Here is a 17,421-nt window from a genome sequence, read left to right as displayed (position 1 = left end):
CTGAGTTAGACAATACTCAGTACCCATTTCTGTACTAAATGGGAAACATTTCTGTCAAGGCATTGACCTCCTGCTATGAAGGATACTTTCATGAAAACTTTCACTTCATGAAAACCTCTAGTTGTTAGGGACAAATTGTGAGTATTCACAAGGTAGCTTTTGCTTAATGGAAAATATCATCCTCTGACTCTAACGTTAGGACATTTTCTAGCCTGATGGGGCCTCATGGAAGCACTTGTTCCAGCTGTATAAAGAGAAGGTGTCATGTCAGCTGGCTCCAGGTAACTAATGGTACAACTATTTGATCTAGAATAGGACAATGTAGATATTCCTTACTGAACCACAATAGTCTTCCCACTAATGTATGCACAGGGCTACGTAAGATGAGGTACAGATCCCCTGTTAAGGCATGTGAATGCTTTACATGAAACCACAGTAGGAAAGAGCTGTATGATGACCCACCCCTTTTCTGACCTGTGGGTCTTCCTCAAGTGTTGCTTGGTTAGGAATTGTTGGCTCATTAAAAACAATGATAATCTTATAATCTAACAGGCTTTTCCCCCAGATCCCTTCCAGTTGCATTGTCTTCTATATGGATGATGCATTTACAGATACCCAGTTTCCCAACTGAATGCCAACTTGGTGCCATATGGATTGTAGATGGAGATGAACAGAGTCAATAGTTATCCAATATTTGGCTATGGTGAGATTATTAGACAAAGTAATCACAGGACAATATATATTCCCCTTAGACTGAAGAGGGAGTGGTAACCATAGCTGCATGCTCAGGGCCATGGGGCACAAAGGTACATGGTCAGCCTTTAGATTGTATACATTAATTATATACTTTGAGTCCCATTTTGGGAAAAAATTGAAAAATGTTATATCCCCTTACTGAGACTCTATGTTGCTGTCTATGTCTGTGACTGTCTATGTTGCTTCCCAAGGGTGGAGGGGCCAAAACAAATGCAATTACATCATAACTGTAGCGGCCCTGGCAAGTCATAGAGCATGTCCTGATGTCAAGAAGACACCACCAGTGAAACTCTCCAGTCAGCATTCAGGCTGCTTTGGCAGTGAGCAAAAATTGGTGACACTCAAGCTTTTCCTTGGGAACCACCACACTGGTGCCCTTAGGATTTGGGATGTATGCGGTCTGTTACAGGGGCCATTTATGGAAAAGGCGGTCATGGCAGCTGCCATGGTGCTAAATATTAAACCACTAACAACTGTATTCTCTGAGCTGTATGTTTATTATGGACATCTATCCTAGTGAGGAGCACTGGAGCAATGATAGTTGTGGTTTTTCTTTAAGAGACCTTAGAGAGCCACGTGGGAAAAACTAGACAATTCACCTCGTCTCAGGGGTTCCCTAAGTTTTCTTCTGAGAGTGAACATGTGGGATACTTGAACAGTAGGATCAGGAACAGCTGGGCAATTCCCAACCGTCTGCAGGAATAAGAGAAGTTGCACATCTGGTCAGGGGCCTCTGATTTGTCCAGAGCAATATGCTAGAGTCAAAGTTAATGAACAGCTTGTATTGGGGCAGAGGTAAAGGTGTGCCCCTACCTGCCCTGTCCCAAACAAGAATCTTTATGCATTCGTCTATCAATAGCACGTTTATTTATTCATCTATCAATGGACACAGATTGCTTCCATATCTTGGCTATTGTATATAATGCTACAATAAACATAGGGGTGCATATATCACTCGAAGTGAAGTATCTTGATCCTTTCTAACAGCCTGAGAGACCTATATTCAAATAGGCTGAATTTCCAAAGGGAAGCATTGCATTATCACTATTTTGACCAATAAAGTAAGACCTGAATAATTGGATATTGACTTCATTTACCCAAATATGAGTTGGAATTTCTTTAGCTGGCAAATGTCATGATAAAGATGGAAATGCTGAATATTTAGGCAATTGTAACCCTCAAAATACCCTGATTCTGAACAGTGATGTCATTTTGGACTGAGTGAATAGATTTTTGTCGGAAAAAAAGAATACGCTTTTAGATAAAGGCAACAAATTGAATGAGGGGCACTGAAATTTGTATTTCTTTTAAGTTTATTTATCTTAGAGAGCACACACTAGCAGGGGAGGATCAGAGAGAGAGAGAATCACAACCAGGCTCCACACTGACATGACAGTACAGAGCCCAAGGTGGGGCTTGATCCCATGAACTGTGAGATCATGACCTGAGCTGAAATCAAGAGTCAGATGCTTGGGGTGCCTGGGTGGCCCAGTTGGTTAAGTGTCCAACTTTGGCTCAGATCATGATCTCATGGTTCATGAGTTCAAGCCCTGCATCAGGCTGCCTGCTGTCAGCACAGAGCCCACTTCAGATCCCCTGTCCCCCTATGTCTGCTCCTCCCCACTTCTCAAAAATAAACACACAAAAAAAAGATGCTTAACTGATGGAGCCACCCAGGCACCCCTGGAACTTGTATTTTTAACATGGGTCCAACTGATTCTTAGGCTTTCTAAAATTTGAGAACAACTGGGCTAGAATATTAAGGAGTAATCATTACCTCCTGGGACCAAATGTAGAGTTACCATGTTGAATCAGAATTAATGACCCCTCCCTCAAATAAAAGAATACATGAAAAGTTAGACTTAATTGGTCATAACTGTCTTAATGTACATGAATATTTTTCTTAAGTGTTTCTTGATATTGTGACAATAGTGTCATGGACCTGAGTTTTACGTCCAGCATCAACTAGGGGGCATGAACTTGTGTAAGTCTTATCATTTCTCTGAATCTCTGTTTCTCAGTCTCCTTCTTGAAATATGGCAGGGTTGCTGTTTCACCTACGTGAGCTAATAGATAAGAGAGCTCCTGGTACACTCTCATTCCAACTGCCTGTTTGACATTTTCACTTGGATGTCTAGTTGACATCTTTCACTTAACACATCCAAAATAAAACTATTGATCCTTTTCCCTAAAACCATTCTTCTTTCAGTCTACTCTATTTCTAAAAGGCAAACTTACTCTGGTTGCTCACATCAGTGACTGTAGAGTCATCCTTAACCAACAACCAATTCATTAGCAAATCATGTTGACCATGCCTTCAAAATATAGTTGACCCTTGAACAACACAGGTTGGAATGGGTCCATTTATATGTGTTTTTTTTTTTTTTCCAGTAAATTTACTGGAAAAACTCGGAGATGTGGGCAATTTGAGAAAACTCACAGAAGAACTGTGTAGCCTGGGAATACAAAAAAAAAATTTAGGAAAAAATTGGTATTATTGTAAGAATTCAGTACATAATACATATAACCTACGGAAGTATGAATTGACTTATCTGTAAGGCTTCTGGTCAACAGGCTTAACACTAGCTAAGTTTGGGGGGAGTCAAAAGTGATATGTGGATTTTTTACTGCACAGGGTCAGTGACCCTAACCCCTGCATTGTTCAAGCATCAGCTTTATACGCAGAAGCATTTCTCATCACCTCTATCATTTCTAAACTAATCCAAGCCTTCATCGTTTCTCATCTGGAATACTACAATAGCCTCAACCTCCCAGCTTCTACTCTCACCCGCCTACAGACTGTTCTCAACAGAGCAGCTAAAGCAAAATTTTAAAACGTTATGTCATCTAGTGAAATGTCCATGTCAGGTTTTTGTCAGAATGACCAGGGACTACCAGCAAGAAATTTGCAGAATTTGTGGGAACAAGTTTCTTGGCTTCTTTTGTATCTAATAGCTAATAAACCTTGAATATGTGGCAAGAAAAGAAAAAGGTAAGATCATGTCCCTCCTTGGTTCCCAAACCCTCCAATATTATTTGTGACACATCCAAAGTCCTTATGGTCTATAAGGACTGAAATGTGTGCCCCACCTCCCTCCTGATTACAAGGCCTTTGCTCCTGATTGTTCCCTTTGTTAGGAATACTCTTCCCCCAGAGGTATTTATTTATCATTGCATCCCTTGACTCGAAAGTAAGCCTCACGAGGCAGCGAGTTCATTTTCTTCACTACCTCATCTGCAGCGTCTAAAACAGTGACACAGTAGGCACGCAATACGTATTTTTATACGCTGCGGGTAAGCGGTAACTGCACCTGGCTTTGAGGCTGAAAGGCACGGGATCTGTGCAAGGAAAGATGAACGTGACTTCAGGGAGCCTTTCGGATACAGAAGGGCTTCCCAGTTGATTGGTTCCTCTTCCCGCCCTAACCAAGTCTCTCCCTGGCTCCACCCCTTTTGGAGCCCTCGAGAGTTAATCTTCCGCACTCCCCCCAGCCCTTTCATCCTCCCAGCCAATGCCCGGGCAAAAACTGCGGGAGGCGGGGCAAGAGGTCTCCTGAGGGGGCGGGAGGCTCCAGCCTCCGGGACACAGAGATGCGGAAACCTCCAGATGCCTAGAAGGGTCGGAGGGTGAGGAGGGGGGTTAGTGGGGAGTCCGTGACGCAGTTCCTTCTCCGCTGTGTTCCAAGATGTGGGTCGGGCGCTTTCGGTGAGGGGTATGTGGCAGGCTGGCGTGGGGGCTCGGTCCGCGTTCTGGGAGTGGGTGGGGCCACCGCCCGGGAGCCGGGCCTCCTTGAGGGCAGCACGCGCGGCGACAGGGAGGGAGGTGTCTACTTGGGTAGTTGTGGGCCTCTCCGTGGGCCTCTCCCTCCCCGCGTTCGGTGCTGCCTCTTTGTCCGGGGTCTCCTTTCTCACTTCGCGTAGCTGCTCGCTCTGACAGAGCTGATAGTGGTGACAGAACTTTGTCATCCCCGCCCCTAGTCAGCAGGCTGCCCTGGTCACAGCAGTCGAGATCCCAGCCAGGCTCAAAGGACTCCACAACCCGTCTTCAACACCGGTTTGAATCGGAACACCGGTCCGTTCCCCGCTGTGTTCCCAGGAAGGAAAGGAACTCAGGAGGACAGGGTTTTCCCGAAGGTTGCTCGCTCATTCATTCATTCATTCATTCATTCATTCAACAAATCCTCATTGAGTACCTACCACTAGATGCTAGGTCCTGTGGTTACAGTTGTGTACAAAACAGAGGTATTTTCTGGTAGGGAAGAGATGGAATAAGCTTGAAGGGTTAGAAGCAGAGTCTGGGAATCTGGAGAGGTTGAAAACACAAAACGAATTGTGAGGGCCAGTAACTCTCAGAAATAGGTAATTGTTAAAAAAACAAGAAACAAAACATTCTCCTCTTATCCTCCCTTTAAGGGCTTAGTTTTCTCTTTAAAGATATTTGACTCAGCAAGGTTCCCTTCTCATCCCTCTGCTGCAGACGTCTGCTGGAAAAAGTTGGATTGCAGTTGGAATTTATTTTGCGGTTAGAGAAGAATACGGGAATTTTTAGATATCAAACAGAACAAGTGAAAAGGAGCAACTGTAGTTTGATAGAACGAGGATTACCTTCAGACACAGATTTGTCTCTCACCTGCTGCATAACCGTTGTCAAGTCACTCAACCTCTGGGAGCTTCATTTCCTCATCTTCAGAGTGGGAATTATCACCCTTACTGCTCACAGTTCTTTGGGAAAGGAAGGTGCCCAGTATGTGACACTGCCCTGAGTGTCCACTGGGAGTTGAGCTCTCCGAGAACTCAATCATTTCTGTCTGTTTACAGTGATTCAGCATCCCATTAGGAACTTCCACACCAAACTCAAGGAAGAGATCAGGCAAGATTTGTGCTGGGCAGATCTTTGAAGTGAGGCTGTCTGTGCTGGGCAGGTGAGACCTATGCTGTGAAATTTGTTATCTGGGGACAGGAATCCTACATGCTAGAGAAAGGGGACCACAGCTGAAAGGGAGGATTTCTGGATGGCTATTTACTGAGGAGGAAAGAAGCAGAGAAGTGGGAGTGGGGCCTCTGAACCTTGAGGAATAGAGTTTGGGGATGGGAGGAAAGGTAATACAGTTGAACTCAAATTTGGGTGTCAGGAGACTTGGACTTGAGCCGCAGCTTTCCTCTAAGTTTCGGTCTCCCCATCACGACATTTTAATATAGGACACCAGGAGGTCTGAACGATCTGTTCTAGCTCTGACATTCTGAGAATCTCTGACTAGGTCAGTTTCTCAGGGAACTGGGGCCCCTGCATGGCCCCATTGCGACAGCATTGCTGAGATTGCAAATATACTGTCACGGTGTTCAGACAAGTATGAAGCACTAAAGGGATGAACAAGTGGAGGTCAGATGCGATTCTCACCGTCCCTACACCCAGATTGAATTAAAATCTTAAATTTGTTTAACATTTCAAATCATACAACATTTACTTAGCCCTCTTTGTGCTAGGAACTTTGTGGGATCCACATATGAATACCATGGGCCTTGCTCTTTGGGGCTTAGAGCTGAGTGTGTACTTGTGAGGCAGAGTGACACAGACATACACCCAATTAATTCTAGTATAAAGCAACTCTAGTTTATATTACAGATTTGTTAAGGTGTTTCCTCGAAGTACAGAGATTTCTATATGGTAAAATCTATCCAGTTTGGTCATGACGTCAGGCTTTGTTTTATGTTTAAGGCACAGGCCTTTTTCTTCCTGAGGTCAAGTAGTTCCTCTGATATTTTCTCCCAGTTGTTTTATTTTTTTTCCTTTCAGTTAAAAAAAAAAAATGTTTTATTTATTTTTGAGAGAGAGAGAGAGTGGGGGAGGGGCAAGGCAGAGGAGGACAGAGGATCTGAAGCAGGCTCTGTGCTGACAGCAATGAGCCTAATGCGGGGCTCAAACTCACAAACCATGAGATCATGACCTGAGCTGAAGTTGGACGCTCAACTGACTGAGCCCCCAGGTGCTCCTTCCTTTCGATTTTTTTGAAATTTATTTATTTACTTATTTATTTATTTGAGAGAGAGGGTGCAAGTGAGTGAGAGGCAGAAAGAGAGAGGGAGAAAGAGCTAGACAGAGAGACCCATGAAGGGCAGAGAGAGAGATGGGGGGGCGGGGAAGAAGGGCTCACCTGAAGTGGGGCTTGAGCTCACTGGATGTGGGACTTGAATTCATGAACCGTGACACCATGACCTGAGCTGAAGTCAGATGCTTAACTGATTAAGCCACCCAGGCACCCTCATTTTTATCTTTCATTCATCTGTCTGTCTGGAATATTCAGGTGTTCCCTCTTATTCCTCACCCCATTGCAGCCAATCAGTAACCAAGGGCCATGTGACCACTGCTCAGAGGGACCTGAACAGGCAGGTGATGTGGTGAATTAAGGGAATACAACATCCCAAGGTAAAACCTCTTTCTCTTTCTCTTTCTGCTCTTTGTGAGTTTCTCACAGCCTGAACTGAATGGTGGTCCTGAGATCAGAACACTCACCCATCCATCTCAGGGATTTGTGGGTCAGAAATCTGGGGGGCCTCATTGGTTCTCATCCGTTTACCAGTTGTCTGAGAGTGTGCTTTTATGCACAGTTGCTTGGGTATCTCTAGTGTCCTTCTGGCTCTGTGGTCTCATCTATCCCTGCTCCTACTTCTTCAGCCAAGAGTTCACTTTCCCTCCTAGTGCCTGGGAATTCTTCCAGGTTTTCTGAGGGAATTTTCCATCCAGTCAGGCAGAGGACAAATAGTTAGGTTTCCATTTGACCAGTTTCTCCTCGGATTGGCCCTCCCTGATCTGATAAGTCTTGCTTCCTTCTCCGGTCCCCCAGAACGGCCCTGGGTTTCCTTATGCACATCCTTGTGCATTTCTCTTTCTCCCTTCCTACTCTTCTAACCCAAATCTCCATCTCAGTGAGCTTATACTTTCTCATGACTTCCTCTGTCACCTCTTATTCTTAAATTTGCATTCCTGACATATTCTTCCTTTTCTTATCTGAAGTGTTTTCTTACATCTTCATCTTTCTCAGTGACACTACCATTATAGATATTTAGACCTGGATCTGATAACCTTGAATTCTTCCTTTTAGTCATTCTCTGTATCTAGTCTGATAAAAGTGTATGCTTTCCTGGAAACAGCTGGACTTCATTGTTCTCTATCCTGTATTTATCCTGGACTGGGGTCTGACTATCTCATTCATTTGTTCATTCATTCAACAAACATTTATTGGGCACCTAGAAAGTGGCAGACCCCCTAATGGTCACCCATACTGCATTCCTAAAGTTGTCTCTCAACTCATTTCCCTTCCTCCATTCCTTTTTTTCACCTCTAACCCATCCAGGCTAATCTTCCTAAAGCATTTTTTTTTTTAAGATTTTTATTTGAAGTGTAGTTGACATACAATATTATACCCTAAAGCATTCTATTCCCAATTTCACTTTTATGTAGGATGATAGAAAACTTATTGTTCAAACTTGGTATACTTTTGTTAGTTAAGGGGGCTGCCGTTAATGATGCTGGAATAGCAAGTATAAACCAGCACTGTTCTGGGACAACCAGGATATATGAGCACCCTACTCCTAGGTAGCGTCTCTTGGATTATTTCTTTTTATATCCCTCAAATACGACTCATAGGATACCCAGCTGCCTCTCTCCAGTTTTCTACTTCATGATGCTGAGAGAAATATTAATGTGCTGGGATGTGGAGGGAAGTATGGGGACGAGGGACAATGAATGATAATGCTTGAAAAACTGTATTCTTGACAAGTGAGAGTGAGAGAGAACAGCAAGGTAGAAAAAGAATATAGAATCGGGAAAGAAAATGAGAATGGTTGGTACTCATTTCAAATTATATATCAAATATATAATATATATTAAATTATATCCATATATGCCCCATAATTTCAGTGTTCAGGCTCATATGACTTCAGGCAACGTAATTTTTTCATTCCTTTATTTGTTCATGAAAAAAAATTTTTTTTAGTGCCTACTATATGCCTGGAACTGTGCTAGATGCTGGGAAGACAAAGGTGAACAAAATGGACAGAATTCTCACCATCATTGTCGCGACCGGCGGGACAAACACCGAGGTCAGGGGCCTGAGGGTAGGGGAATGCAAGAAAAAAAGAAGAGAAAGTTTGGGAACAGGAGGGTCCCCTGGGCTGATGGCCCAAGTGACGGCTTTATTGCTGCTGTACACAATCTTTTATAACCAGACTCTTATGGGTCAGGTCATTCTAAGAATAAACAGGTTTCACATAATCGCTGCCAACCAAAACATTTAGTTCTGTGTTTCTTGCGCATTTTCTAGACGGGTCACAAGACCTTGTTGATAAGATTGCTAGCAAAACACAATTCCCATGTTTGTTTCTATCTGACTTGGGATAGAAAAAGGGAGGTAGCATTACTGCCAACACCTGCAGACCACAGGCTTCAGGAATTAACTTTCTCGGCCTTGACAAGGCTTTCGTATGCCCTTGAAAGTGGGGGAATGGGTGGGGGAACCACCGGGTTGGCTTGAGTCAACGGGGAACATTGCTCGACCCGGTCTCAGCCTGGCACCAGGGCCCGGCCCCCCACACATCATGAAGCTATGTGATAGTGTAATCTCCCACTTATTTCTAAGTACACTGGCCCTGTGCAAGTCATTTCCCATTTCCTTCTGAGGAAACAATTCCTTCCTCTTTTGGGGCTCAGCCAAAGGTTTGCCTTTTTAAGGCACCTTTCTCCGAGCATTCCTGGCCCCAGTAATCACTCCCTTCCCTAGCCCCCTTCACCTCCTAATTGGGTACTTCATAAATTTTAATTTGGTCTCTTAGTTTTTTGCCATTTATTTAAAGGTAGGTGTGATACTTTATGCTTATATTAGTGTGCCCAAGCTGCTGTAACAAAATTCCATAGACTGGGTAATTTAAACAACAGACATTCCTTTTCTCACAGTTCTGGAGCCTGGAAGCCTAAGATTAAGGTGATCACCTGATTCAGTTTCTGGTAAGGACTTAGGACTCTCTTTCTGACTTATAGATGGCCACCTTCTTACTGTGTGCTCATATGGCTGTCCTCAGTTTGTTGGGGGGAGGGGAGGCAGGAGTGGAAACAAAAGTGAGCTCTCTCTCATGTCTTATTGAAAGGACACACTAATCCTGTCAGATCAAGGTTCCACTCTTATGATCTCATTTAACCTTAATTACCTCCTTAGAGGTCACATCTTCTAATACAGTCATATTGGGGATTAGCCATGTAAATACCTGGCTATTAACATTTTCCATGGATACCTCTTTCTTGAAAGCCACAACAAGATCTTTTCCATAGCAGCCTTGAGCAATAGAATAGTTATGTCACTAGCTAACTGGGAAGCTTCAGATCAGTCATGCCTAGAAATGAGACATACTGGCTTCAAGGCATTGTCTCATTCTGAATCTCTAAAATCCTTTGTTCTAGTAGTTATGGGAATCCATTCCTTTAAAGTTATTTCCCAACTTTTCCTAAGTAATACTTACAAAAAGAATTAAAAGATACAAGTTAGCAGAACACAGTTTGCTTAGCAAGATTAGAGCCCTCAATAACAGTAAATATATAAACTTACCCACTTTTTCATCCATCCATTCGTTCATACTACCGAGAGTGTGTATTTTCTACTTTTAGTTTGTATTTTTCTCCTTTTCTGCAATAATGCTTTTAAAAAGTTTCCCTGTTAGATCCAAAACAGAGATTTGTACAAAGTAGAATGCTCAGTAATTACTACTTTAAAGCGTGTATGAAGAAAAGTTTCAGAGAAGATTACAAATGAAAAAACAACTCAAAAAGAACCATCAACTTTCTCAGAGAGAATTTTGGAAGTGGCTTCACTTACTGTCTGACTCTGCTTTGCAGGCCCCTAGCTTCTTACTGATTTTCTTCCTGTTTGATTAGGAGGGGTAGCGGCAGCTGGATGTGAGTGTGCTTCAGGATCCTGACAAGAGTCCGCCCCCTTACCATCATTTTCTCTGCCTCCCCCTTATATCATCGGCACAAGTTCGTATGGATGTGTCCCTGTATGGCATCAGTGGCACCTATGTTCCTGAGATATGAACTCTAACCTCAGTTGGAGTTTCTCTTCCTTCCTCGCTGGTCTTGAGCACTCACCATTGGACATGCTTCTCCTTCAGAGAGTGTGACTCAGTTTATCACAAAGCTGTGAGACAATGGAAAGTGGTCAAACTTTTATGAAAGGCAAAGGCAGTACTACAAAACAATTTCATTTCTTCTGACTCAATAACTCACTTGTAGAGCTTTTATCCTAGGAATATATTTCAGTAGGAAGAAAACTTTGTTTAAGTGATCATGATAGGGGCTCCTGGGTGGCTTAGTCGGTTAAGGGTCCGACTCTTGGTTTCTGCTCAGGTCGTGATCTCATGGTTTGTGGGATTGAGCCCCAAGTTGGGCTTTGTGCTGACAGCGTGGGACCTGCTTCAGATTCTCTCTCTCCCTTACTCTCTGCCCCTTCCCCATGCTTTCTTTTTCTCTCTCAAAAATAAATTAATAGACTTAATAAAAAGTGATCATGATAGCATTATTGACAGTGGTTAAACCTCAGGGAGCAACAGAAATGTCTGACACTAGCAAAATTGTAGGTAAATGATCATGAATTCAGTTGGCAGTGTATTATATAGTCATAAAATGATCTTATGATTAAATAGCAATGTGGAAGATTACATATGAAAACTTGGAGAAGTAGGATACCAAATTATATCTACCATATATTTGGGATTATATAACTATAAATATGGACAAGTCTGGAAAGGAACATAGTAAAAGGAACATTAATTATGTGTTCGTATCATGCAGTCATCTTTCTGTTTTCCTTTTATGACCCAATCTTCTCCATATTTGAGATATGCAAGGATTACCTGTATGTCCCAAGTTTCATGTTAAATTCTTTGGGAAGTTCCTGCTCATTCCTGACATGGGTTTCATGTATTGGCCCCTTTTGGTTGTGCCGTCTCCTATTTTCACCCTTTTGCCACTATTAGATACTTTACCATTGTATCATGCAAGGTCTTATCAGAGTTTCCCGTGCCATATTTTAGCTAATCCTGTTCCCCCCCTCAGCCTCTGAGTTTCACACTGTAGATTTAGTGATAGCTTGTCAGAGTGGTAGCTTGATGAGAAGCGGAATGAGCACATGTGGCTAGATTCAGCTACAGAGCAATCCCTACAAAGTAGGCTATGGTGTGACTAGGCTCCAGTAGGCTTTGTATTGGAAGAACTGTGTTACCCCTTATTAAGACAGGTCTTAAGAACAGAGATGTGTATAGGGGCCTCATACCTGGACTTAGAGCAAAAGATGAAATCTTAGTCCTACCCCAAGACAATCTCAGTTGCCGATCATTGAAACAATTCTTGAGCATCTGTTTTGTGCCAGTCACTATATCATTGGTATTAGGGGAATCAGTCAGCAAGAACTAAAAGCCAAACTATTTTGAAGAGCTGGTGAACTAAAGATCTTTCAGTTCATTTTGTCTAGGGACCAGATGAGGAGTTAGTTAGATGACTCCACTTCTGGGAGTAGAGTATAAGATAGGAGGAAACCAGGGTGGATTTTATATTACTCATTGCTGATCCTGATCCTGGACCTGTTGGGTTCCTGTCCTGTCTTCCCTTAAGCCTTTACCTCGGCCTCTGGGTCTGCCCTTATTTTTCTCATCTTATTTGTAATCAGTTCTCTCTGACTTTGAACACTTCCTCTTCCTTGTAAGGCCCTGTGATCTACCACATCTTGTTATCTTTGGATAATTCTCCTTCCTCTAGTGTAGAGAATGGGTGATATGTGCAATTTCTCTTTCTTCTGTCAGATGGTGAAACTGGGACTGAGGAGGTGTTGATTCCAAAGTATCATTCCTGAAAAGTCAGAATCTCACACTTTGAAGAGAACTCTACAGAGGTGTTGCCAGGGAAGTCAAAATTTAGAAAGCTCCTCTGAAAGGAAAGAGAAGACTCAAGAGGCCAATGTGATGCTTCAGGCAAGAGAAAATGAGGAGAAAGACTAGAAACTTCAGACATAAGACAGTTAAAGACAATAAAACACTTACAGAAGTGAGTGAGCAAGAATCTGAAAAAGATGGTAGTCAGTGCTTGGATACTGCAACAAACATGAAAATTCATGCTGGAAAGAGACAGTATGTATGTACTGAGTGTGGGAAAGCCTTTAGCCAGAGTGCAAACCTTACAGTACATGAGAGAATCCACACAGGGGAGAAACCCTATAAGTGTAAAGAGTGTGGAAAAGCCTTCAGTCATAGCTCCAACCTTGTGGTTCATCGGAGAATCCACACTGGACTGAAGCCCTACACATGCAGTGAATGTGGGAAATCTTTCAGTGGTAAGTCACACCTCATTCGGCACCAGGGAATCCATAGTGGGGAGAAAACTTATGAATGTAAGGAGTGTGGGAAAGCCTTTAGTCGGAGTTCAGGTCTTATTTCACATCACAGAGTTCATACTGGGGAGAAGCCCTACACTTGTATTGAGTGTGGGAAAGCCTTTAGCCGTAGTTCAAACCTTACTCAACATCAGAGAATGCACAAAGGAAAAAAAGTTTACAAGTGTAAGGAGTGTGGGAAAATATGTGTCTCTAATACAAAGATTATGGACCATCAAAGAATTCACACAGGAGAGAAGCCTTACGAATGTGATGAATGTGGAAAAGCTTTCATTTTAAGGAAGACCCTTACTGAACATCAGAGACTTCACCGTAGAGAGAAACCTTACAAGTGTAATGAATGTGGGAAAGCTTTTACTTCTAATCGAAACCTTATTGATCATCAGAGAGTTCACACTGGCGAGAAACCCTATGAATGTAATGAATGTGGAAAAACCTTCAGACAGACTTCTCAAGTTATTCTACATTTGAGAACCCACACTAAGGAGAAACCCTATAAATGTTGTGAATGTGGGAAGGCCTACCGTTATAGCTCACAGCTTATTCAACACCAGAGAAAACATAACGAGGAGAAGGAAACCTCATAAATGACATGTATTGTGGATAGTAGGCCTAACTGCTACTTTTTGGAAAAACCGGCTTTCATTATTATCAACCTTACTTCAATTTCTGAGACTCCATACAGGGGAAGTTACCAGAAGTACACAAAGATTAACAAAGGGATATTCATGCCAGCATCATATATAACTGAAGGAAGAGAACTAGATTTTCAGTAACACTGGGTTTAAATGAATAATGGTCTATCCACATGATGGTTTTGCAGCCATTATAAACATTTTTAAAGAATATTTAATGCCATGGGGGAAATTATTTGTATAAAATGGAAGATAAAGAAAAAACAAGTTTGATCCAAATTAAAAAAAAAAAATTTACGTATAGGAGAAAAATGAGAATGAAATAATACCAAACCAAAATGTTAACAGTGATTACCATTGGGTGATAGAATTATAGGCGAATTCTATTTTCTTCCATATACTTTTCTATGCGTCTTAAAGACTTTTGTACAATGAGAATGTACTACTTTTATATTCAGGAAAGTACAGTATTTTTTTAATTGCAATGAGTGTACATGCTCATTTTCACTCAGCAGTGTTATGAAGGTGTGTAGAACATAGACCCTAAACTCATGGGATTCCACCTTAATACTGGCACTTAGTAGCAGTGGAACCATGAGGAGGTCGTTTCCTTTTAGAGCCTATTTCCTGTTTATTAAGTCATAAACACTAGTTATTGATCTTTTGCAGTTTTAGAATAAGCTGACTTTACAGGCTGTCAACATGATGTATAATCCACTTAATCACTGTTAGGTTAAAACAGCAAAAATTCACTATATTCTCTCCCACAGTTGTTGAAGGATCTGCAGATAATAGAGGCTTCATTTTTTCAACATATGTCTGCAAAACCAGAAAAAAATGCCTCTTATGAAACTGAAATTGCAAATTGCAGGTTCCTAACCCGTAAAGATGCAGTCAGCATAATCTAAAACTAGGGAAAGACACTGCCTTCTCACGTTATGTACAATTTAGTAGTTAAAAGCACGGACTTTGGAATGAGAGACATGTTCTGATCCCAGATTTGCCACATACTAGCTTGTCAATTTTGGACAAGTCATTTAACTGCTCTGAGCCTTCAACTTATCTGTAAAAAGGGAATAACTACCTATCTCACAGAGTTGTGATGATTTAATGAGACAATGCACGTATTGTGTGACAAGGCTAGCACATAGTAAATGAAAATAGCTTAAGTATGGGACATTGGAGCAGTGTTTCTAAACACGTAGAGTGATTCAGGAAAACCCTTACGTAAGGTAGCATTTAGGACATTTTTGGGTGTAATGAACACAGTATCAAGTACTAGTAGCGAAAACCTTAAGAACATTGATTGTTTACTTATGGGGAAGGCTAGAGGTAAACAGTTCCAAGTTTGGTTTGGCAACTGAGCAATTCACTAAACTTAAGTCTTAACTCCGTAATTTTCAGCACATTGGCTTTCATTTTTGGAGCCTCCTGGTAGTAAGATGTTGGCTATAGCTACAAGCTCTTCTCTTCACACAATTCTGTTTCAAAGTCAGGAAGTGAGGAAACGAACTGAGGTTTTCTGATCTGTTTGCTTTCTTCCTTTTATCACCGAGAAAAACCTTTCTCAAAAGAAGGGCGGGATGCTATGCAGTCAGTACTACAGGCGCTTGCTAGCTTCCTCTGCCTTTCTTTATGTCTGGTCCTTTGAGAAGGCCTTAACCCATTTTCAACCAATATATAAACCTTTAAGTCCTTAGCTCTAAATCCATCTGGGAATACTTAGAATCTGCTCATTCTTAAATGTGGTCCTCCTCTTTCTTTGTATGCAGTGAATCCCTAAGCCTAATGCCACTTGTCTTATGCACATAGTGAAGTATTGTTATCCCATAACATTTGTACAAGAAAATTGAGCCTCAGTGAGGTTAGGTGACTGCTAGTTAGTGATTGGAATGAGGATTTGAACTCAGATCTGAGTGTTAAGTCCACGCTTTCTTCATTATACCAAAGTACCTCTGCCTGCCATGGTGGTTCTGTACATGAGTGGGAGGCCAGTTGGGATTCTCCTGAGTGAAAGGTAATTGTATCTGGGTAGTTATTTGCCCATGGTTTCATGAGGAAGATGCTATCTATCTCCTCTGAGTTTGATTTATGGTTTATCTCTGCACCTTGTAATTTAGTTTAATGATTATATATTTCTGCCTTTCTCTTACTGGAGAAAAAGAAGCAAAAGGTTGTGAAGGGTATAGTTGTGTGAAAATGGATTGTTTGGTTTTGTCCTATTTTGATAGGATAGTGGCTTATGTGCAATTATGTGATGTAATTGTCCCTCTTTGCACAGTTATTCAAAGCAAGGTTTGGAGGCTCTGGAATGGATTTGCTGCATTCCAGGGATAGAACTGTTGTATCACCATTGGGTAGGCACTTCCCTGAGAGTCTGGGCGGACACAAGAGTAGGGTAACCTACATGGAGCAGTGAGTTACACCACTATAGCAGTAAGGGTCCTTCCATCATTTTTCCCTTGTCACATGTCCTTTTAATATTAAAGAAGGTGTTTGTAATTAGTATACTTTGCCTTTTGTCACGTCAGCCATCCTCACCTGCTGATTACCTATGTGGAAACTCCCCATGACTAATGTCTATTGGCTGTCGAAACTAAGAAAACAGGCAGTTGGCTTCTTGTGTGCCTGTCAGAGGTTATTTTTTGAGCACTAATTATTACTGAGCAGAGTCGTTGATGCTTTTTATATGTTACTGAGCAGGTAACCTCTGACCAAAAACATTTTCCTATTACTGTGTCATAGTGCCTGAGATTCTTTCGTCCAATAGGCTTTCTTTTTCATCTTAAAAGACTTTTGTGATCTTCAAGAGTAAATGCCTTCTGGAAGGATACTGTGTCATCTCAAACCCAGCAATCTGAATACAGATCTTCACATTTCTTGTCCCAGGCAAGCTACAAGAATAGACCCTCACCCATTTTCTAGGCTGATACTTGTCTTAGGCTGCAGGAGTACATGTTGATAAGCGGTCCCCATACCCTTTCAGATAAATATTCTGCAATATAATCTGAACTGATAATCCACCTTCCTCCAGGGACTTTTTCAAGACTGTCAGCTGTTTATTTCAGTCAGAGTTTAATTATGAAGTTCTTACCACACTTTCAGGCCTTTTCATGATACACTCTAGATTCAGGGTCTGTTTGTGTTTTTTTCCAGCTACTGGTACTAATGGAAACCTAGTTGTTGCTTAATAGCAGTGCTTCCTCTGCAGCCCCTCAATTGTTAGTTTTTGTCTCCCTCAATCCATTTACCTGTCTTTACTGCATTTCTTCTCTATTCTCCATAAAAAAAAACCCAGCTGTTTTGAAATATACATCATTAGACTACTGTGTATTACCCATCCCTGTTTTCATTACCTACTGGCTTCCTGTGCACTCATACTTACTCATGTGTTTAGTATCCAGAATATTCCTGAGGAATATGAAGAGGTGATATTTTTAGCCACAGACATCCCAGTTGCGTAGAATTGCTCTTGTGTGGAATAGAAATATATGTGTCTCCTTTTAGTTGAGGAAGTATGGAAATAAAGTTTCATTTTATATAGCCTTGATTAAAGGGAAATGTGAAAGATAAAGAATTCTGCATACAGAGGAGAGAAT

General features: G+C 41.7%; 1 protein-coding gene across 7 annotated transcripts in view; it reads left to right on the top strand.

Annotated features, from left to right (window-relative positions):
• The window catches only part of LOC115523086 (zinc finger protein 660), a 28,693-nt gene extending 14,604 nt beyond the window's left edge, over nt 1-14,089 (top strand). Inside the window, exons 1-4 of one of the 7 annotated variants that reach the window (XM_030328736.1) lie at nt 4,396-4,469; nt 5,575-5,678; nt 7,090-7,180; nt 12,601-14,089. In XM_030328736.1, the coding sequence (XP_030184596.1) occupies nt 12,779-13,774 (996 nt within the window). In that variant the 5' untranslated portion in view covers nt 4,396-4,469; nt 5,575-5,678; nt 7,090-7,180; nt 12,601-12,778 and the 3' untranslated portion in view covers nt 13,775-14,089. Of the gene's footprint in view, nt 1-4,395; nt 4,470-4,532; nt 4,891-4,919; nt 5,679-7,089; nt 7,181-12,600 lie in introns of those variants that run through there. The other 6 variants (XM_030328740.1, XM_030328739.2, XM_030328741.1 and 3 more) reach the window with 6 other exon arrangements.
• Nucleotides 14,090-17,421: the final 3,332 nt, after the last annotated feature.

This window comes from Lynx canadensis, chromosome C2 (genome assembly GCF_007474595.2).
Source record: "Lynx canadensis isolate LIC74 chromosome C2, mLynCan4.pri.v2, whole genome shotgun sequence".
In the NCBI taxonomy this organism is placed as follows: Eukaryota; Metazoa; Chordata; class Mammalia; order Carnivora; family Felidae; genus Lynx; species Lynx canadensis.
This window is presented reverse-complemented; position numbering and strand designations above follow the sequence as displayed.